Source organism: Homalodisca vitripennis, chromosome 4, assembly GCF_021130785.1.
Source record: "Homalodisca vitripennis isolate AUS2020 chromosome 4, UT_GWSS_2.1, whole genome shotgun sequence".
NCBI classification, from domain to species: domain Eukaryota; kingdom Metazoa; phylum Arthropoda; class Insecta; order Hemiptera; family Cicadellidae; genus Homalodisca; species Homalodisca vitripennis.
The window spans coordinates 114,707,853-114,732,554 of NC_060210.1; the positions used below are offsets into that span (position 1 = coordinate 114,707,853).

General features: G+C 35.5%; 1 protein-coding gene across 3 annotated transcripts in view; it reads right to left on the bottom strand.

Annotated features, from left to right (window-relative positions):
* LOC124359962 (activated Cdc42 kinase-like) overlaps positions 1 to 24,702 on the bottom strand; it is an 80,590-nt gene that overhangs the window by 12,946 nt on the left and 42,942 nt on the right. The window contains exons 9-17 of one of the 3 annotated variants that reach the window (XM_046813158.1): positions 24,156 to 24,272; positions 20,935 to 21,041; positions 20,401 to 20,537; positions 19,713 to 19,855; positions 15,612 to 15,741; positions 13,679 to 13,788; positions 4,727 to 4,933; positions 3,632 to 3,898; positions 609 to 1,989 (exon numbers count right to left, since the gene is read on the bottom strand). In XM_046813158.1, coding sequence (XP_046669114.1) covers positions 609 to 1,989; positions 3,632 to 3,898; positions 4,727 to 4,933; positions 13,679 to 13,788; positions 15,612 to 15,741; positions 19,713 to 19,855; positions 20,401 to 20,537; positions 20,935 to 21,041; positions 24,156 to 24,272 — 2,599 coding nt within the window. Of the gene's footprint in view, positions 1 to 52; positions 1,990 to 3,631; positions 3,899 to 4,726; positions 4,934 to 13,678; positions 13,789 to 15,611; positions 15,742 to 19,712; positions 19,856 to 20,400; positions 20,538 to 20,934; positions 21,042 to 24,155; positions 24,273 to 24,702 lie in introns of those variants that run through there. The other 2 variants (XM_046813157.1, XM_046813159.1) reach the window with 2 other exon arrangements.

Genomic DNA, 24,702 nt, shown 5'->3' on the forward strand with positions numbered 1-24,702 from the left:
TTTAAAAATATACTAATATTACTTATGCTTAGTTTAAGTATAAAACTATATTTATAGTTTTGTTTTACTGAGTAAATATGCAATATAAAAATAAATTTTAATATTATTATAAAGATTTAAGGCATGACATTTTGACATAAAAATACATCTCATGTAGTATGTACCAGTTCGTAATCCATGTAGATTAAATTTTCACAGGCTTATCTGAGGCCAATATGGATTTATTTAGTTATAAAAAGTTTGAAAATGTTTCCAGTCTTAGTGAATTTTCGGAAGTAAAGTTTACGAAGTATTCTTTAGACTACTGTAGTTACTGTTTGCAAGTATTTACTTTACAGCAATGTTAAATCTACAATATCAATTTCTGAGCTCAATTACACTGACAATAAGTGCAACAATAACACAAAGCACGATGCAAATACGGATTCGATTGTGAAATACTCTAGCCAAGATTGACTGCTAGAATTTTGTTCTGACTTGATGCGAAGAAGACAGAGAGTGGAAGTCTTCGGAGAACTCGGGATAATCAGAGCAGGAAGAGGAGGAGGACGAGGAGGGCCAGTTGCGGGACAGTTTGACACGAGAGGGAGTCCTGGGGCACTTCTGACCTTGGCAGAGGGAAGGAGGGCGGTCAAACTCTGAGTCAGAAGAGCTGGAGTCGTAGTGAGCGGAATAGTTGTATGACTGTCGTCGACTGGGAGGAGGTCGTACTTTTTCCTCAGAGAGAGAATTTGTGCGAGGCCGGAAATAGACCTTAGGTGACGTTATGCTTGGAGAGTTAGGGGAAGATTTTGTGCTCCTTCTTGACGATTCTCCCATCTTAGGCTGTGAGAGTTTTCGCCTGAATACAGGTGTCTGCGGAACAAATTGCTTCCGACCAGAAAAAAGTTCTGTTCTCCTTAATTCTTCCTTTCTACCAATAGGCGAGACTTCATCAAAGGTTGAAATATTCTCAGAACTCCTCCTGTTCAAGTCTAACGAGTCCAAGTGCCTCTCAAGTTGCTTGAAACTGAGCCTAACCACCTGATTGTTTTCTCTAGGGTACTTCTCTGTATATTTCGAGAGTCGCTCAGGAGAATGAGACACTTCCCTCAGACTGGGATAATCACTCCCACCCCGAGAAGAATATCCAAGACTGGTTTTGTCCAATGGTCTAAAACTTTGACCCGGGGAATCGTCCAATTCTGGAAACTTATCGAGAAACCTTGACAAGGGCTTTAGTTCTGCAGAGCATTCTGTTCCATTCTTTAAATTTGGCTCCGAAACTGGGTCCGTAATTCTAAACTCAGCTTCTAGTTTTTCCAACTCTTCAAAACCATTAGTCGGAAAACTATTTTCTACTTTCTCCAACCCATTCTGCCGGCTTGATTTCAAATTATCATAGCTCTTCGTTAAAGTGTACATATTTTCATAGCTGCTCTTATTCAGATCCGTAACTGTATAGCCACTGATGTTACTACACTCGTTCAGCGAGGAGAGAGACAAGCCTTTCAGCGAGGCCGAGTGTTCATAGCCATTGCAATCTTTCAAGGTTGAGCTCTCGTTGAGGTCGGTTATTGAGGGACAAGCATCCAGTGTCGAGGCAGAATCAGTAGATTGTGACTTAGTTACAGTACCTTCGTTGGACAATGTGCAAGAGTTGGACAACCCGTCATGATTTTTGTACTTCCTCCCAAAATCTTGCAACGGTCTCCTCATTTTCCAATAGTCACTGTTGTTTTTATCGCTGCTTAAACACTTTCTCAAAGGTTCGCTGTGTTTCTGGTGCAAATCCAGTGAAGCGGAGACAGTCTCCTCGGCCTCAGAACTCTCCAGGACCTCGACGGAGGAGTCCAACCGGGGAGGACATCGAGTGAGCAGGTCTCTGGAGCGGGCAAAACAGAACTCCGCACTGGCACGGTCCCACAGAGGCAGACGGAAGGGGGCTCCTCCCCTCAAGGACTCTAAACTAGTGCAGGATGACAGAGAACGCAAACTACTGCACAATGACTGTTCATACCCAGGAATTACCAAAATCAAAATTGAACATCAATATCGACAAAAACGTTATCCGATAAATAAAAATCATGCAGTTTAATTTTAAAAGGGTTGAAAATGGAATGGTGGGGAAGGAGGGAGGAAAAATTAGAGAGCAGATGTTAGTAAACCCTACACCATTAGTAGAAGCTGCATGTTGCGTCAATGGCATGCAAATTCAGGCCTTACAAATATATTCTTCAATATTAATATTTAAAAATAAAGTTTGACATTTGGACCTAATGACCACTTACCGCATCTAGCCAAGATTTCATAGATCTGATCATGTTTACAGTAATAGCATTTAATAAAAGTTAGTTTCTTTACCAAACATGTATTAGAGGAATAGATATCCATTGCTTAAAGATTACAAACAAATGAAATATTATAGATAATAGATTAAATATAATAGACATTTGTATGTATTTACCTTAAATTTTAACAATAAATACAGATTAATTGGCATGAGCTACAGTTGATGATTAATGCCTTTAAAAATGAATTGTATGTTATCTTCATCTTAAATGAGCTCAGGACATCTAGTATTACTTGGGCTGGGCCATACATCGCTTGACACATTAGCAGTTACTCAGTATCAATTTGACTATAATTGTAGTTAGTCCGCTGTCTGTTACAACAATAGTGTTTCAGGCTATGTTGAAATTAACAAATTATATGGTGTTAGAAGCGATTTAATATTTTAATTATTACAAAACTACATTCTTTAATTGTAAATATTTAATCAAATTAATAGCTACTGTTGCAGTGCATTATTGTCAAGTGACCTTTGGTCCACTTTGTGTTTCACAGCAACATTAAGGCATAATATAGAAATTCAGTTTTTCAATGCAAATCTGAAAACTGTAGTTGTTTTTTCAATAATAAGGGCCTACATTTGTACATAGAGCTAATTTATCTCTGACAAAATTCAAATAGGTGATGATTTTACGGTTTCCTGAGTAAAAAACTATTGCTTATTGATTCGGTACTAGTTACATCTTTTAAAAAAATTTTTAAGTTTCTTGTTCCAAGTTAATTTTTTGAAACACCTAGTAGTTAACAACATTTTTAGTTAATGAAATCTAATTTCTTTATAGTTGTTTAAAGTATAAATTTAATTGTACTTCTAAAATAATAACTGTACTGTCCAGATTAAATGGGTCTAATGAAATTTTACTCAAAAACTAATTGAACTTAAATTAGTTGTCATGAATTGAAACATGAAATAGTGCACAATTTATTTGCTTAGTTTTGTAGTTTGCCAGCTGCAAATAAACACACATTTTTGTGCTCATTCTGTGCCAAATAATAATCGTCTTTTCGTAACAAGTAAATTAATTACATTATTATAAGCAATTTGCAATTACATTGATATTTGTAAAACTGCAATAAAACTTGTACGATTATTATTTCAACTGCTGCTACTTAATTCTCAACATAGATATTTTTTTTTTTTATAAAAAAACCAGAAATGATTGAGGAACCAACTTTTTTTACAAGAACCGAGGGAACCGTCACATCAAAGTTCTATAACTTTTTCACATAGTTTACAAAATAAGAAACTGTGGTTTAAAATGATTTCAACCTTAAAAAATGCTTTGATTTATAGTCCCACCTGAATATCAGGAATGGAAGCAGCCTCGTCAGTGAAGGTCTTGCCCTCAGGACGGGGGTGCTGTTTGTTGGTGCCTGGAGCTCCAGCTGGCCCTGCAGGGAAGCGGAAAGAGAACTTGCGCTTGGTGGGAGAGGTAGGACTGAGGGGAGCTGAGGGAGGACGGTCGCCCCCGACCCCCAGGTCATTCATAGACCGGGCTGCCAATTCGTTGGCCATGGCAATGGCACAATCCAATGTCCTTTCGTCTGCTGCTGAGATGGGTTTCACCTAGAAAGATATAAAGATTAAATTTTATATTTTTGTCGGCACAAGCACTGTCTTCTATTGTTCCAGTAGAACTAAAACGGCTAACTGAAACTCTATACTGGGTGACCTTCAGTATGCTAAACATACAGCAACCACTGTAGCCAACGTGTTAAAGCCCATGGAATAAAAAAAAACCATTACTCACACAAAATTACATCATGCAAAGAATTTATTATTAATAGATTCTATTACAGAAATGAGACCTAGTTGTACTAAATAGTTGCCCTAGGAAAGTGAAGAAGAAAGTGAACTTGTCCTGGCCTCAAGTTTCACTTTGAGTGTTTTTATGAGTTTTTTATAACAAAGTCTCTGTGTATACATACTGAAACACATTTTTTCCAAATGTATGACAAATCTTTATTTCTGAATGATGTGAGTTTGTTAACTGATAAAATCCAACTATACTAATAACAATTTTGAGAAATTTTCCATTTGAGGAAATTTATTTTTTGTTCGCTAAAAACGTTTTAAAATAATAATATTCTAATAAAGTCTCTTATGTGTTACTACAATACATACATTTTGAGAAAATTTAAAGTTAATTACATAATATATACAATCTTTTTTCAATAATTGACTACCATCACAACTATACGTTTGCCATCCTGATACACAATGTGCAAAGGCTGCAATACTTCCTTACAACTCTCTTCATGTCAGAATCACTAACAATAACAATGTAAGAAATCCTGGTGGAGAGGATTCAAGATTTATCTTTATAATACAATTCTATATTACAATGGATTAATTCTGGACAATCTTGTCTTTCCAAATTTATTTAAGACTTACTGTTGCCTGTTTCTTCTTAGACTTCGAGAGAGTGTTCTGCATCTCCCGTAGCTCGTTGCGCTTGTTGACCGTATCGTCCAGTGGGGAGGGTGGTGGTGGGGGTGAGGCGGGAGGCCTACTGGGCGGGGCAGGAGGTGGAGGCGGACCCCCTAGACACCTCAGCACAGCATCCATTTCATCCAACAGACTCGGACCAAGGTCAAATGGCTTTAAACAAAAATTTGCTTTTATTTCATGTAATCAAATAATTTGTTTTTCATTGAAGAATTTGTAGAGTTTGAGTTTTATTATTGTGTATATACGACACATGCAAAACTGTTTTGTCTTCAAAGCATACATATTGCATTGAAGTGAAACATTTATCCAGAAAATTTGTCACAATTTTATCTGAAACACAGTACAACAGAGAAACAAACAAACTACAACAAGAAGTGTCAAGTCATCACTCAAACATCTCAGCAATCTTTATCATTTATTTATTTAATACTAGTATTGTTTTTGACTTTGTTTGTCATGATTAATAAACATTACTTAACTGATTAATTAACTATTTAAATGATGATACTTCTATAAATATTTAATTTTGTGGTTTATTTATTTGACACACAGATAATGTTCAAATAGTTTCTGGTAAAAACATATTGAAAATACTGATTCTATATATACACATTTTTCAATGTGAGATAACTAACTAACCATCTAATACATTTTGGGCAAAAACTGTTGTTGCATTATTTGATATTAAATTGTATGAGATTATTATAATGTGATAGTAAAAGTGTGTAATTATGAATGTATTAGAATTTTTTTTTGAAAAATAAATATATGTGTACTGTATAATGTCTGACGTTGAAAGGAACAGCCCAGCAACCACAATATGGTGAAACAACATTTAAAGGTGTAATGACTCATTCATACACCCATCTCACATTCATTTCAATACTTAGGCCTAATTTAATTTAGAACTTTATTAATAATAATAATTAAGGAATAAATTATTTATAAATTGTCTCAAATTTAACTACAAACAATAATAAATACGAAATCAAAATTAATCAAAATTCACCTTATTACATATAAAATTCAAAAAGTTATAAAGTGAACTAAAGTCAGTGATACAGTGTGCAGGGATGATTGTTGAAGAGTGAAGAGAGCAGATATTTGAAAGGTGAAGAGGAGAGAGGGATCTGAAAGAAGTGAAGCAAGATTATTATTATAAAGAAACTGGTTACATTTATTCAGCAGTATTTGAAAGGTTACTTTATTAAATTCTTATTATCACTGAAGTACAAAGAAGCAGAAGACAGACATTTGGGTGAGAAAATTCCTTTTAAGTTTACTAGTGATTCATTGGAAGAACACAAAACCCAGGAACATTTCGATTTGGCTAATAATTCAAAATTAATATAATTAAAATTTAACAACAATTATTTTTCAAAATTACAATATCTTTTATAAAATCAAATACCCAATATTTCTATTTCATTTAAGCCAGCACGACCACCCTTCCCTAAAAATTAAGAATTGTATTTAAAAATTTACCATTATTGTATCCTCCATCTTGTTTCAAAATTCAAACTTGTATGTCAATTAATTTATCATCATTAAATTTCACATTTATATCATACTGAGTTATTTGTTATTTCTAACTATAATCAGAATACAAATTAAGTTTTAACCATTTATTTAAAGTAATAATAGTAGTAGGATATTACAAAATTGGCGTCCAACGTAGTGGCTTAATGAAATATTTATAATCTTTGATTTGAGACAATTTCTAGATCCTAACAATAGCCTAGACATAAGTACTGTACGTAGTTAGTTGTCATTTATTCATATTGTCTGTCAATAGGCTATAGGTTATTTAAATAACTCACTATATTAAACATTTAATTAACAAGACATTAGTCCTGTAATATTATTCTATCTTTTATCGCAATTAATGTCCCGTGATTTAAATTTAAGATACCCTAAACGGTACCCATTTCCAACAGATAATATGGAAAAATAACCAAGTGCTAAACGTAAACAAAGACGCCATTAATCCCGGTATCGAAAGACGAAAGCGAACAGAGAGAAGAAGCAGAACAAACTCCCACAATTTCCTCGCGCTAACCAAGTCAACATTCTCACAGCGGTCGACAACCAATCACGGATGAATGAAAACAGTGCTACCAACACCTACGCGGCAAATTTCCCTGATTCCCTGCAGAGACGTGAAGATGGAGCTACTGCGCCCTCCCACACTAAACGTAGTTGAACATTCTCATTATACTCAATCAGTTTGATGCCCATTGGCAGTGACAGGTCAAATAAACAAACCGCTGACGAATCCCAATCGACAGCTCTTCATGCTATCATGAAACGGTTTAAAACAACTTAATGAAAATTTGATCAACAACACTAAATCTGAGTTAAACGAAAACCTAAACGCAAAAATAAACGAAATAAGTGATTGTATTTCTAAAACTAAAATCGAACTTAGCTATGAAATCAAATCTTGTAGGGAGACACTCGAGACACAAATTAATGAACTGCGGGATAATCAAACTGAATTCCGAAATGAATTGAACGCTATAAGGGACAATCAAGATCAATTCCGTGAAAAAATAGACCTGAAAATTAAAGAATCCACTGACAGCATTAGAGGAGAATTAAATCATAGTTTTGAAGAACATAAGGCATTTGTAAACCAACAGATGAATAACCAACAATCCAAGATATTAGAATCGGTACAAAACAAAAATCAAACTCTAGAAAATAAAATTGCTTTTGAAATAAAAAATGCTATAGACCAAGTACGACGTGAAAACGCGGAAACAAATAAAATACAAATCAAAACCATTATAAATGAAATTCAACCACAAATCCAAAACAATCTCATGATAGAATAAACAATCTAGCCGAGTGTATTAATAAATATGAATGTGAATTAGAAAATATAAAATCTAAATCTCAAATTGAGACGAAACCATGTGAACCATTGCAAGTCATTTGTACCGGAGGAGATTCTGTAGACAGACAAGTGCCAAAATTTCAACGGACGTTTTCTACCAGTCCAATGGAATTTTTACAAAAAATTAGAAGGTTAATTACGAAAAAAAATATACGTCGTGTGCAACTCACACACACATCTAACACTGAACATCTCATTGACATATTAGAAAGTAGTCTCGAAGGTCACGCGTCACGATGGTTCCAAATTAATAAAACACGATATTAAAAGCTGGGAGGATTTTGCACAAGAAATTTACTACGAAATATTGGAGTCGTGATGTGCAACGCGGCATACTTGCAAAAATAGAATCAGAACATTACAAGAATAATGGAACATTGACTCGTGCTGAATACTTCACCGAGCGTGTTATCACACTACAATCGTTTACCCACCGATAACCGAAGAAGAAATCGTCACCATTTTATCGGAACGGTTTGAACAAATTATTCAGGGACAGCCGGAGCGTTCAAAACATTAACACCATTAAAGAGTTTGAACGATTACTACAACGAGAAGACATCCGAGACGGCCCAAAAACGGAACAAAATAATTTTCATCCCAAAATCACAATTCATCTGGTTATAAGCCAATACACCAGAAACCTCACCAATCCCCAGTCACACCACATAATAACATTGAACAAAGAGCATATCAGCCAAGGAATCAATATCACGGACAAAATCAACATTATAATTGATCGAAACCAAACATAACAAAAACTATTACCACCCATACAACAGTCGTAATGATAATGAATTCAAGAGTAAGACACAACCATACAAAGACCACTACCAAAATCGACAGAATACTCACTACTACCCAGGAAACGATAGACATTACCCCACCACAGAACAGGCACAAGTATGCACTATCGTGCGGCAAGGGAGAAAAATGCTCGAAATCTACCCTTCTAGTAACCGGCAACGACCGCAGCGAAGACGTTCCAGCGGCGGGAAACGGCTGCGCGCTGTAGAACGGAACCGAGGAAAACATCGCACCAGAAATAAAATACGAAACTACAGCGCTAGAAAATAACGACCTCGGATATTTAAATCAGAATTATTCTTCAAACTATAACCCTAGTAGTGAATTTCAAGTTAACAACATAATATGTGATAAAGATTTCCTTTTTGAGGAAAAAAAAAGAACATCCACTAATAACTAATCCTATACAAATAAGATGTCCAGAAATTAACATCAAAATAATAATGTAGAAAACTAATGCCTTAATTGATTCCGGATCATCTATTACTTGTTTGTCAGAGTCTTGGTTTATGGACAACCAACAATCATTAAAGCCATTTGAAGAACTGCCCCTAGCCAATACTACCATTAAAACTGCTATTGGAAACATTTCAAAACGAATCAACAGAGTAATATATGTACCTGTCACAGTAGCTGACGAGACTACTCACATACAATTCCTTATAGTACCGCATCTTGTCAAAACCAGTGATTTTAGGAATGGATATGCTAGTATTATGGAAAGCAGAGCTAAACTTTAATAATAATACAATAAATATGAAAATAAAACAATACAAATGTTATAATGAAGTTTGTAATGGCAATAAATGAAGGGCACTTATGTGAAATCACCACTCAACAAGGCGTTATGCTTATGGAAGATTTTAATGACTCAATGTCAACATTTAATGAGTATGGCACTATGAAAACAATGGGAAGATAACAAGATTAATAATGAGAATAATGATTACATTGATACACAACACAATATATCATCCAAAGATAATATGTCGGTGGAAGATATAATGAAAAACTCTAATCCCTAATAACTACATAAATGAAGAACAAAAACAATGTTTGATCAATCTACTATACCGATATAGGGACGTTTTCTCAGACAAAACCCGGATGTTGCACTAAATATGAACACGAATTAAATATAGAAAATCCTAAAAAATTTTAAATCATTAACCTATCCAGTACCTCAAGCATACCAAGACGCTGTACAAGTTGAGATTCAACGCATGGAGAACCTTAACATAATCGAGAGAAGCAAAAGTAACCTACGTAAATGCTATCATCCCAGTAATTAAAAAGTCTGGAGAAATTCGATTGTGTTTAGATGCCCGCAAAGTAAACGCAATAATTAAACCAGATTTCGAATGTAACCGCAGTGTTAGCGAAATTCTGAGTAAATGTAGAAACGCGAAATTCATAAGCAGTGTAGACTTAACGGCTTCATATTGGCAAATCCCACTTACTAAAAACTTCGCGTCAATACACCGCATTCCAATTTTAGAGGCAAGACCTACCAGTACAAAGTCACACCATTTGGAATTTCTACTTCCCAAGCTGCACTAGTAAGAGCTCTTGATAACGTGTTTGATGATGAGATAGAAGCTTTCACAGCAATTTACGTTGATGACATATGTATCATTTCCCCCGATTTCAATACACATCTACAACACCTAGAATACATATTCAAAAAGCTAGCTGAAGCCAACATGACAATAAACTTTGAAAAAATCTCAATTCTGTAAAGATTCTGTACCATTCCTAGGTTTTACTCTAACAAATGAAGGTCTTTGTTTGGATAACAGTAAGATTGATCCAATTCTAAACTTCCCAACTCCCAGAAGTCGTACACAATTAAAAGCATTTCCTCGGATGTATAAATTATTACAATAAATTTATTCATAAATTCTCTGAAACAGTCCAGCCACTATTACGGCTAACGTCAAAGAAGGTTAAATTTCATTGGACTAGAGATGAAGATACAACATTCAACAAAATTAAACAGCTGTTCATAAAAACTAACACTCTAACACACCGCCGATCCATCCAAAGAATTCTGCTTTACAGACCGATGCGTCCGAATTTGCAATTGGCGGACATCTATATCAAATAAAAGACAATAACGAAAAAGCTGCAATTATGTTCATATCACGCACATTTACAACCAGCAGAACAGCGTTTCACCACAACCGAAAAGGAATTATTGGCTATAATCCCACTGCCTACAGAAGTGTCGATACATTGTTATGGGCGTTAAGTTAACAGTAATTACAGATAACCACGCCTTAACTTTTTTGAAAACCTGCTGTTTGCTAAACAATAGATTAGCAAGATGCATATTGGCTATACAAGAGTACGACTTTTAAAATAATCCATTGCAAAGGGACGGACAACATTACTGCTGACACTCTCAGTCGTATATCCCCACAGCACATGTCAAGCGATGCAAACAACCTCACTAAGTTATCTATTCATTACATCGAGGAGAATTCCCGACCAACATCTACAAGATCAACTCCGAAACTTACCTCAGCTTCAACATCAAGACCCTAAACTACAACCACTTATAGAAATCTTACAGTCACCTATGGAAACAAATGAATTTCAACAATTATATACTAATTATCGTTTATATGACAACACTTTACTACAAAAAATTTAAGGGCAAATGGCTTATAGTCATCCCAGAATCAGTAATTAAACCACTAATACTAGAATGCCATTCTCTATTATCTACACTGCGGTGCAAAAAAATGTTTCCTGTTTACTGCGTGAAAATTTTATTTTCAAGAATATGCATCGAACAATCAGGCAACTGTTATCATCATGTGATAAATGTCAGCGCTGCAAAATCAACAACCATCCACTCAACAGTCAAGCCAAAGGAGTTAAAATGCAGAGAGAAGAATGACCAGTTAGCAGTTGACATCATAGGTCCCTTACCCGACTAGTGTAGGAATACAAAATACATGTTAATTGTTTTTGACATATTTTACCAAATTCGTTAAACTTTATCCACTGCAAAGAGCAACAACCAGAAGTATATTACATAAATTATTTCACCATCACTTTCCTAATTACGGTTTTTCCTAAACGAATTCAATCAGATAACGGAACCCAATTTAAAAGTAACGAATGGATCAGGAAATTTGAATCCCACAGCATACAATTAATATACTGTCCAGTGTATCACCCCCAGTTTCAATTTGGCAGAACGGCCAATTAGAGAAATAAAGCGTTGTCTCAGATACGTATTGTTCACAGAATCATAAGAGATGGGGTGAAATATGTACCTGTTATAAATGAATGTCTTAATGAAATTTACCATGAATCAACTGGATTCACACCAAACTGAACTACAGTTTGGAACAAGAAAATATCAGATTTTGGGAAAAATATGTATCAAACCCTCTAGCAGAAGAAGTACCAATCGAACACACAACTACTGATTGTAAGGCGTAAACTTGAAGAAAGTAGAAAGAAGAGATCTGATAAGATAAATGAAAAGAGAAAACCAGTTTCTCTCCAAATTAATGACCAAGTATTGGTAAAGTCCCATCACCTTTCTAAAGCTATAGCTGGTGAAACATCAAAATTATTTGAAGTGTACGAAGGACCATTCATAATTCAAGAAATCCTCGGGGAAATCGACCTACCAAATTTCTGATTTATCCCAAGAGCATGTATATGGACCTTATCATATATCCTCTTTGAAGCCATATAAAAACTCGGTCAACAACGCTACAGAATATACTGAAGTTGACGCGTTGGGACCTGTGTGAAATTAATACTATTTCCCCCAAATAAACAGTGCAACTATACACCCAGTGACATAGACACTTTTAATCAATACTATATAAACATTTTCCTATCAGGAGGGGATAATAATTTGTTAGTGGAAAGTATACCGCTATTCGGTACACAATTCATTAAATGTGTATTTCCAAAAAAAAAAAAAACTATGTCCTTTGACATTGAGTTAATATTTGCCATTGATCTAATGTTTCTCTATTGTTTGTTTATTGTATACTAAGAAACTTGTAACTTTGTTCGTTGGCTTAGCTTAAATACTACCTAACCCTAATGTTAATTTTGTTCTCCTTTTTCCCTATTGTTTGTTTGTTAATTAAATTTATTAAATAGTATGTATGATCATCAATTAATTCACTCATTTAATGTGGTTCATCCTTCTCTTTAAGTATCACACATCTATATGTATCATTTGCTATTCATTCGTCATTGTATCGAAACCATGTTCATTTATTTCACATGATTTCTGAGGGGATATTGTAATGACTCATTTCATACACCCATCTCACATTCATTTCAATACTTAGGCCTAATTTTAATTTAGAACTTTATTAATAATAATAATTAAGGAATAATTATTTATAAATTGTCTCAAATTTAACTACAAACAATAATAAATACGAAAATCAAAATTAATCAAAATTCACCTTATTACATATAAAATTCAAAAGTTATAAAAGTGAACTAAAGTCAGTGATACAGTGTGCAGGGATGATTGTTGAAGAGTGAAGAGAGCAGATATTTGAAAGGTGAAGAGGAGAGAGGGATCTGAAAGAAGTGAAGCAAGATTATTAATTATAAAGAAACTGGTTACATTTATTCAGCAGTATTTGAAAGGTTACTTTATTAAATTCTTATTATCACTGAAGTACAAAGAAGCAGAAGACAGACATTGGGTGAGAAAATTCCTTTTAAGTTTACTAGTGATTCATTGGAAGAACATAAAACCCAGGAACATTCGATTTGGCTAATAATTCAAAATTAATATAATTAAAATTTAACAACAATTATTTTTCAAAATTACAATATCTTTTATAAAATCAAATACCCAATATTTCTAATTTCATTAAGCCAGCACGACCACCCTTCCCTAAAAATTAAGAATTGTATTTAAAAAATTTACCATTATTGTATCCTCCATCTTGTTTCAAAATTCAAACTTGTATGTCAATTAATTTATCATCATTAAATTTCACATTTATATCATACTGAGTTATTTGTTATTTCTAACTATAATCAGAATACAAATTAAGTTTAACCATTTATTTAAAGTAATAATAGTAGTAGGATATTACAAAGGCTTCTGGAATGCAGGGCTTCTATAAGAATCTGACATAATCCCAAACAATATGGACTTCAACTCTGCATTGCTTACTGATACTCACATCAAACCTTGGACTGTCTGGTGTGTTCTCCTCATCACTGATCTCATGGTACTCGTGGTCTGTCAGCAGCTTGGTCAGGGACTTGTTTTCTCCCCACTCACTGGAGAGCCCTGCCCCAACAACACACACATTTTTACATTTCATAATGATGAAGTTCTCCAAGGATACGTTTTGGGACCTCTGTTATTTATGATACTTCAAACATACTATGATAATAGAGATAGGAGGAATGAAGACTCTAAAGGGTATTTTTTTATAAACGTATAGAATTTAAAAAATGTAATAACAATAGTTACTGTTAAATTATGGCATATCAGACTGAACTTCACTGAAGGAAACAGGATTTTTCCGGACATTTGCCATTGTTCAATGATACAAAAATTCAGTAACACTACGTTTTGAGATCTGCAATCTGATCTCTTCTTCAGGTGAATTATGTAGTTTAGTTTTAATGATTAGTGTTGTGTTTAGTTTTTTACTAAGTGCATGTTTTAGAGTTAATGAAGTTGACACACAACATGGTGGTTGTTATTCCTGACTTATGGGTGTCACAACGCTTTGGTATGATTTGTTTATTTTAACCTAGTTTGTAATTATATCTTAGGTCAGTTATTTACCTGAAGAAGAGATTAGATTGCAGATCTTGAAATGTAGTTTTACTGATTTTTTTGTATCACTGAACGATGGCAAATGTTTGGAAAAATCCTGTTTCCTTCACAATCCTTCCATCGTCAAAAACAAACTTCAACTTCAAACAAAGAAAAGAAATTAAATTCACTAATACTCATATATTTTGGAAGACAATAATAAACTATCTACATTTTCTTTAGATTTTTTCAGAAAACTGGGCTTTATAAAAAATTTAACCATACAGAGAACCATTGCTAAATTTTGTACTTAGCCATACCAAAAACGTAGTCATACTAAGCTTTCTACTATAATAATAATAATAATAATAAACTTTATTGTGAACAGACAATACACACATTGTATCACAATCGTCCTACCTAACCTAATCATTCATACTGACAATATACCATTCAGACATACATTGTATCACTCACGCCTCTTTCACACGATTTACAGGCCCGGCAAATTTATTTGTTTTGACGGTCTTTGAGAATTTTAGGTTTTTATCATCCCAGCGACCCATCATAAACTCACAAACTGAGTAAAATGCCCTCGAAATTAGAAGAGTTTTCAACTGAGTTTTGAAATGTTTTCCATTTTGTTGTTTGATGTGTTCAGGGAGACTATTGATCAATCTGACACCAACCTGGAATGGTAAATTTCTGAACGCATTTGTCCTGTGCTGTTGGACGCGCAAGTTGTCCCTGCCTCTCGTTCCGTGTTGGTGAACATCCCGTCCCCTAATCAAAGCACACCTTGACATGGAGTAGAGGATCACCTCGAGAATGTAGAGACAGGGCAGAGTCAGAAATCCCAGCTCCCTAAACGCGCTTCTACACGACTCTCTATTGTTTAAATTCAAAATTACTCTTACGGCTTTTTTTTGAAGCCTGAAGACTCGCTCCAGCTTGTGCTGTGCACAACTGCCCCAAAGTCTGATTCCATATCCCAAGTGGGGATAAATTAAACCATAATAGGCCGTTTTTAACACCGTAATAGGGCAGTGCTTTGCCAAATTGCGAAGGGCAAAGATGCCCGATGCAACCTTGGCACAGACATGATCCACGTGAACGTCCCAGGTTAGTCCTTAATCTAGGAACATTCCTAGGAATTTTGTTGATTCCGTTTCATCGAGCGGGAGATCATCCAAAAATAGTGAAGGTCTTGTTTCAGATTCTCGTTTGCTTAGCGAATATTTCATGAAATTTGATTTTGATTCATTTGTTTCAGGTTTATTTCAGAAAAAAAGGTTTATTACTGAACTGAACCATACCGAGAACAGAGATCTATATTTTGAACTCACCATTGCTACTAGCAGAGTGGCTGGACTGTAGTAGGGGAGCTCTGTCCGAGCAGCTGCGGGTCTCCACCTCAGCGCTGGTGTCCTCGTGTGGCTTGTATGGTGTCACTACTTGGTGTGGTATGCCATCATACTGCCACACACAACAATCAGCTGGTTGTTCAGGCAACCATATAACAGGAATTTAACAGTTTTTTAAGCATGGTTACATACTACACAAACAAACTGAGGTACTCCAGATCTATAATCAAAAAATAAAATATTTGGCCAAAAATGTTATTTTAACCCTCCTGCTGGCGCGCATTTGAGCCTTGACTGGCACCCTGTTTTGAAGCTTTGTGCAGAGTTTTTAATTTTTTATCCTGTACAATTAATTATTGGAAAAAACACAAAAAGTGTTATACATCAAATTACTCTGCAGAATATGTTGTACAATATAAACATAATTATAATTTGACTTGCCTAAATAATGGTGGATGTTTGATGGTCAGAACTCAACACTTTTTTTTCAAAAAAACACTTTTTTATATTAAGCCATTAAAAAAAACTCAAAATTAATTTTATTTAAAAATCTAAAATATGCATAATGTTCACTTACTTATGCACAAAAAGAAAATACATAGTTATGAACACTTTTATTTATAAATGAAATTAGAATTGAAAAAAACAAGACTATATACAAGCATTAACAGTTGCCGAGTCGCGTCACGCGGAAGTAGTCGGGAGCTTTTAGCGGCCAGTAAAATAACAAATATTCATATATATATAAAAGTGAATACATTATTAGAAGGCTTGGGATCTTGTGATTAAAGTGATATAACTTTTATGCGATTCGAGCGGTAATTATCAGAACTATGACGTAATTAGTAGACGATGTTTAATGAGTCGCATATTACGACTCTGCCAGTTCACGGCGGGAAAAAATGAGTCGTAATTTACGACGTTGCCAGCCGGAGGGTTAAGTCACCCGTAAGGTTAAAAACATATTAGAATATAAATACATCAAAACACAGTAGTAATTAAAACAAAAGTAAACTTTTTTCGTTGTTGTTTTTTGTTACAGTAAAAGCAAATCCAGCCAGTAGTAGCAGCCTAGCCAAATTTTTCAAACCATTCTAAGCCATGATAAAATATTTTGATAAAAATAGTAATATACAAATATTCTTGTAAGTAACAGTATTTTACAAGTACGCAAATTAAGAGATTAAACAAAATTAGCTGTCTGTTTATTTACCACCAAGTAGGGGATGTCCTTACATAGAGAGATGCAACAGATGCACGTAAATGTTCAAATATAGATATTTAGAGAAAGAATTTGAGTGCGCTTAAGAGGTTTGGTGATCATCTGCAACGACTGGTAGCCAGTGTGATCTGTCCAATGCTCCCCAAACACTATGTCACCGGGGCTGCAACACGCTGCGATCTGCGATGTGTGGTGTTGGTGTTTGCGATTGTCGTGCCTGCACGTTGCAATTGCCCAACTTGCGCTCGTTCGTGTAACCCAAGTGTCAACCAAGCCTTACAACATAGTTAGGTCAACAATGCATGTTGATTCATTTAATCGAAAGTAGTATATTTTCACGGTTTGTAAATTATTTCACAGCTTATTAAAGATTTTTACATGGTGAACGAAATTCACGGTTTAATCACAGTTGGGTGGGGACTCTGGTAATAACTACAAAATATTATTTGAAAAACCTATAGTAAATATTTGATCTATTTATGTTTTCCAAACAGAAAGTACGACAGTAGCACACTAGCGATTGATAATTTACATACTGCCTACAAACTGTTGTCCGCAAATACACAGCAGATTCCTGATAAAGTGCGATACAAATACATAAAATACAAGCTGTGAGCAAAATCGGTCAGAAATATCAGCCTATGGGTGTGAATTAAAAATCCTTATTCTGATCAATAAGATCCTCACTCAGATATGTGGCCCATGAGAAGAGGGAGAATGAAGCAAAAAAGGAGAAAAAAGACCAGCCTCTCTCGCCAAAAAGGAAATAAAAACTGACATTTGTATTATTTCAACAACATAAATAATAATAATAATCTTTCTTTACTCCTCTCATTTTTACATGTATACATAAAAATGTATAATTTCATATTAACCCGAAATACCACTCTGAACTTAAAAAGAAAATCTTACATAGTAAACACGAAGAAGTACATTCACTGTTAAATTCCCAATAATAAATACCATAAAGAGGAATCTCCCAGGCCTAGTCTGATTGGAGGACAAAATCTAAACTTATCTGAATGGCTGGCAAAATAATATACAAATAAAATACATAACCATACTGAACTAGACTGAAGGTGAAATTGGAAAACTAATTCATTGAAAACAAAACTCAGATATATGTGTACATTTAAAATATACTAACAGTGTTAGTAAGTATTGCTATTAAAATAAAATATTACAAAGATAAAAATATAACAAAGACATGGACAAATTGAACCATAAACACAGATTGCAGTGACTCCCCCCTCCGCTGCACCAGCAGACTGAACGATAGATAAGTTCAGGTGGGGCAGGGAGGGGAGGTCACCAGACTAGATTAAATGAGGACCAGCAATACAAACCAATAAAAAACTGATGTCGTTAAAAAGTCTTCAGTGCATGCTTGTTCTTCAGTTTGTGTTTGTGCGTACGAGGTGTGTCCAAAAAGTATCCGACCTTGACGTCTGGCATGAACTGACGTTACTCGGCGGCAATAGCAATCTGGTCCCCTTCAAAGCACTCCCCTCCACAAGCCACTACCTTATTCCAATGCTCCCTCCACTTCCGGAAACAGTCCTTAAATTCATTTTGCGGAATGGCTAACAGGTCCTTCGTCTCATTTTGTTTTATTTGTTCAACATCGTCAAATCTTTTCCTTTCAAAGAAATTTTTAATTTCGGAAATAGCCAGAAGTCACAAGGAGCTATGTCAGGACTGTAGGGAGGCTGTCGTAGTTGGTTGATGTCGTGTTTGACCAAAAAACACTGAATAAAATTTGAGGAATGAGCTGGAGTGTTGTCGTGGTGCAGGATCCAGTCACAGCTTGTCCACAGTTCAGGTCGTTCCCTTCGCACTGCATCTCGTAGCCGCCTTAGGACCTCAAGATAATACTCCTGATTCACTGTCTGGCCTCTTGGAGCATATTCGTGATGAACAACGCCGTCCTGGTAAAAAAAAAACTGTCACCAACGACTTGACATTGCTTCGACTTTGTCTTGCTTTTTTGGCCATTGCTCTTCACGAGTTTTCCACTGTGAAGATTGAGCCTTTGTTTCAGGGTCGTAGCCATAAACCCATGACTCATCACCACTAATAACTTTTTTAAATAGCCCTGGGTCACTTTTTATCAAATCCAGATTGTCCTGTGCGATTTCAAGTCGACAGTTCCTTTGGTAATCTGTCATCAGCCGAGGAACAAATTTTGCCGAAACACGGTTCATTTTTAAATCTTAGTGTAAAAGGTTACAAACTGACGATTTTGGTATTCCTAAATCTTCTTCCAGCTCTCGGACAGTCAATCGACAGTTTTCATTAATTGATGCACGAACACGTTCAACATTTTCAGCATTTCTGGCCGTTGAAGGCCTGCCAGATCGGTCATCACTCTCCACTGATATGCGGCCATTTTTAAACCGCCTAAACCACTCTTTTATTTGTGTATCGCCCATAGACACGTTACCATCAACTTTCTGTATCATAGTAATCGTCTCTGATGCTGAATGGCCAAGTTTTTGGCAAAATTTAATGCAATGCGCTGCTCAACACGTTCAGTCATATTGAAATGTGACACACACACGGCAGTACTGTACGGAACAGAGCACTGTGACTCACTGAGTGACCGGATCGTATTCAATGCCTAATATGGGAAGGAATAGGCTCTCCCCTCCCCTCCAATAACCGGTTCGAGCCGGACGGTTATGCCGCGGCCGCCTACTGGTCGGCGGTCGGATACTCTTTGGACAGACCTCGTATTGATCGTTCACATAGATCAGTATTGACAGAAGCACAGTGACGAATTATTGTTTCGAAAATCTAAATCACTATCAATAGAATAAGCATATTTGAGTATTGTTACCATGCCTTAGATACGAGATTACCTTGGTGCCTCCGAGGAAGGAGATGTCCCCAAAGTACGCCCCATCCAGCCCCACATGTCCCGTGTGTTTTACATCCCCCTGGGGACAGGAGATCATTTCTGGCCGCAGCCTGTTACGGCGTGAAGAATACGCGTTCTTACCATCTGTACAACAGTTCACAGTCTTGCTTTAGTTCACAATGTCGATTGTTTATTAGTAAAACACAGTGAAGCCAAAGTCAAAATATCCTAATTTATAATGTGTAGAAATAAATTTTGTAGATTGTTTAAGACATATCAGTGTAATATACATACCCGATTTTCAATTTGTAATTGTATTAGTTAGGATTATTTTGGCAGTCAAGACAAAAAAATGTTTAATCATTAATAATGATAGCTACAATTATGAATGAAAAATCAGTATCTGTATGAAGTGGTTGGTTAAAATATTGACTTTTTTAAATCAAAATAAATGAATATTTTGATTTATTTTCTATATATATAATTAATCGAACAGGTTTTATAGTTCTTGCATTTTTTGTTGTTACAAAAATACTGTGTCAAATAAGTTATGGATTTACTAGTGTAAAAATAAACTCTTTATATTACATAAAGTACAAAATTATCTGAAATATTATTGTTTTATGTCAGAAGGCTCGTCTATTAAAATGTACAAGTTCAATCAAAGCAAGTTACGACATATCACTCACCACCCCTGGTGAACTGCCCTGGCTTGTTGGATGGTAGGTTATTGCCCAGGTAGGCCACTGTGTGGGCAGGGTTGAAGAGTCCGGTCTTACCACTGTTGACCACTCCCTTCCAACAGTTTGCCACCCCCGCCACAGGCCTGACTCACAACAACATGGGTTAATCCTTCTTTTACTTTATCCCCCACAGTTTGTTCTGTCAACACTGAAATCATCTATGATGAATTCACACTATCCAGATTCCAGAATCTGTAAAAGACTAGCTAAACTTCAATAGTTCAACACAACATTTTTGGTTAGTTAGACTTAAGATAAAAACACAACAAAAGATATTAACTAATAGTTTAATCTTTATCCACGTAATGGCTTTTCCAAAAAAACTCTGCCCACGTGTATGACTTGATACTTACAGCATCCAAGAATTTTCCACACAAAACAAGAATAACTTGCAATGTTCTCACTAGAATACAATGTTAACCCAAGCACTGTGCATCCAGTGTCTGTACGTAGAAGAGTATGAAGATGAGAACTACTCACGTCTTGTCGAGGACTGTGATGACTTCTCCCACTCGGTACACCAGCTGTTCTCTCTTCACTCTCTCGTCTCCCAGCTCCTGGACTGCCTGCACTTGCTCCGGCTTGTACTAAAACAATCCCAATATTGTGTGCCCATTTGATTTTCCTACTTTTGAAATTTTCCATGCAAGTCACTCAAAACCAGGCTGTGTTGACAAGTTCTGTCTTGTACAAACACAAAATATCTACCCTCACGGATTGTTTCATAATGAACGGTTTCACCAATGTTTGTACATGTCAGCAACTTTCACACCATGCAGACATTCCTTTACTCTTTTGTTATTTTGTGAACATTTACAAAACCGAATAACTCTCAAATTACAAATTATATGATTTTATTAGACGGTAAAAACCTTCTTTTAAATTCAGAAAATTCAAATTTAATTTCTTTTAGTAAAAAACAATCAAGAACAAAATTCCAACCAAATCTTTTTATAAATGCAGACTTACATTAACCAGAAAGTGTGTACAAAGTGTTTAGGGTTAGTAATGGATGAAAATTTAACCTAAGACTCTGTGGACTTTGTTGTTAATAAAACATCTTCTGGTTTGGATGCTCTGAGACAAATATAAAAACTCTGTGGTACTGAAACTCTTCAAACCAATTACTTTTCCTTATGGAATATCAATATATCATGCTATTACAGTTGGTATATATTTGAATGTATAAAATATACAGCAACTTACTGGATCTTCAATAACAAACAAAAGCCACAATTACAATACCCTATTTAAATTGAAAGTTGATAAACACAATTTAGTACTTATAATTAACAAAAGTTCCTTAACACGTTCGCTACCGCCATGTTAAGAAAAGTCGTATACCACACAGACCAGCCGGCTCAAATACGAGCCACACGGTTTCTTCCCGTGCACCGGCGTCCCAAATATGCGCCGCTCGGGGCACCTCAAATAGACTGATGTCCCCATATTTGCGCCGCTGTTTGCATGCCACTATTATTGCAATGAAAGATCATTGGTCTATTTTAGAGGCTTGATACTTTTGTAATTTGTTCTATGGGGATGTCTGGCTCACATGTGGGATGCTTGGTCTCTGGATATCTTAAAAATTACGTCCCGCACAGTTGGTAAACTTGTTCATTGCCGCCTGCACTGTTCTTGTTGTAAACCTCACACACCACGGGCTTCTTTCTTCTGAACTACGGTTGAAGTTTATGTTTTGTTAGTGTTTAGAAAGTATTGTAGAACAAAATGGAACGAAATAAGAAACGTAAGCTTGTGTGTACTGACAGTGAAATAGATCGTGAGCTGAGTAAATAGTGACTGTGAATCTGACTCAAGTTCTTTGTTTTCATCGGATGGACAGAGTGAGTACGTTTCCGAGCTCTAATAGTAGTGATGATAGTAGTGTAGTAGAACAAAATGAATTGTTTGACATTGAGGCTAATGAAATTGTAAATAACTCCTAAATTGTGACTGATGAAACTGAAACAGTCTCAAAATAGTTGGCAGATGACTCTAACGTGCAGTTCGTAACAAATGAAATTCACAATGCCTACGTTAGTTCAGTTGCTTGTTGGACCAACACAAACAATTTTCCACTAGTTCACGAGTTTACAGGTAAAGAAGAAATACACTTACAAAACAACAGATCCCGTTGAAGTTTTTGGTGCTATTTTTGACAACGTTCTCCTAGAAAAAATAGTCACTTGGACAAATAAGAGAGCATCAAATCATTTGAGGAAATCCTCTTCCTAAACATGCATCATTGAACGTTGGGAGGATGTCAATATAGAAGAACTTAAAAAAGTTTTTTGGGTTTGTGCATATTGATGGGTAAATGTAAACTTACCGTCAATAAAGCACTATTGGTCCAATGATAGCCTATACGAACATCCTACTTTTGTGCGGACAATGTCCCGTAACCGTTTTGAGTGCATTTTACTATGCTTACGGTTTTATGATTCAGACACCGACAACACAAGCAACAGAATGCATAAAAATATGGTCCTCTTTAGAGGAAGACAGTCGTTTCGGCAGTATATAAAAAATCAAGCAAAAAAATATGGGATTAAACTTTACGAGCTGACTACATCAGAAGGATACATTATAAATATTATAATTTATTCAAGGAAAGGGGGACTCTGATGGATACAGATAAAGGCCACTCCTTTGAAGTGGTCAAAAATTTAATGAAGGACCACATTGGCAAAGGCCACATACTTTTTCTTGACCACTTTTACAATAGCGTCGAGTTAGCGGAGTATCTCATGAACAACAAGACCAACATGAGTGGTACTTTGAGGTCAACTAGAGCTGGTAATACGGATGTTGTGGTTCAAACAAAGTTGAGAAAAGGGGAGTCTATCAGTCGCCAAAAGGGAGATGTTACAGTTATGAAGTGGCGTGACAAAAGAAATGTGTTAAACTATTTCAACATCGAATGGCCCTGAGAATTGAAATACTCTCATAATAAGATATGCATGTTTTGATTGAAACTTACCCTAAAACCTACAGTAACTGAGCAAATAAATAGTGGCTCATATGTGGGGACACTTGGTCTATGTTAAGATTTTGATGCTATAGACCAAGCGTCCCACATATGCGCCGCCGTAAAAAATTACGCAAATCAGCAATGTATCAAATAAGAACAGTACAGACGTACATTTTAGGTTATTTTGTTGAATTATAGCTCAATTCGACAATATTTTAATCCTTGGTCTGTGGTTAGTCTCACACCAATTATTCTCGGTCTGTGTAGAACAACCACATTTTGTAACGTTGGTCTGTTACGGTGACCCAGGCGGCGCAAATATGCGCCGCCTGGTAGCGAACGTGTTAAACTATTACCTAATTCAATAACACCAGAAAAAATTTACTGAATTTCAAAAATGTTGAAAAGTAAATTTAAAGAAATCTCTTTGTTACTCAATTGAGGACTTCTTCAATACCAAGAGGGAGGTTATGATTATAATTTATGTATGGGTTTAACAAAAGATTGAATAGGAATTGCATAAATATTTGTCTGGCTATTCCTATGCAATGCTTTGTATAAAAAGATTGAACAAAGATATTCTGAATTTGAAAATTGGAATGGCCTGATGGTACTTGGTGGCCGTTAAAATGATGTCTACATATAGCAATGCTAAACAGTCAAGTGGATTGTGAAACATCACTAACCTAACCTAACTTAAAAAATACACAGCAGTTACAGTACTCACATCAGGTAGTAACGACATGAGATCAGCGAAGCGAGGCCTCTTGTTCGGATCATGTTGCCAACATTTGAGCATAAGAGAGTAGTATTCTTTCGGACAGCAGTCTGGCTGCTCTAGCCTCTGAAAGATACAATTTGATACTGTATACTATTTTCGGCTTCTATGTAAATACTTAGATAAATAGTGTAAAAGTATGGCGTATGGTCTCTTAAGCTACCAACAAACTGAAACATTGTATTCGCCTATTCTACACTACCAGAGCTCTGGAAAAGATGGTGATTTGTAGTGTAACTCAATTACTACATATATGATGAAACTGTAATTAAAATTGCTAGAGAATTCCTAAAAAAGAACTTTATTTTCAGGAACGAAAACATGATTTCATTTGAAAACATTATGATTTCAATAGCATGTTGATATAATGCTCGGTACACTATGTGAGCATCATAAGAAATGTTTACATTTTTTAAATCTCAGAATTACTTAAGCCAGCAAACCTGATAAAATTTGCAATATCACCAGTTTTTCTTCTTTCACTACGAGATTGCTG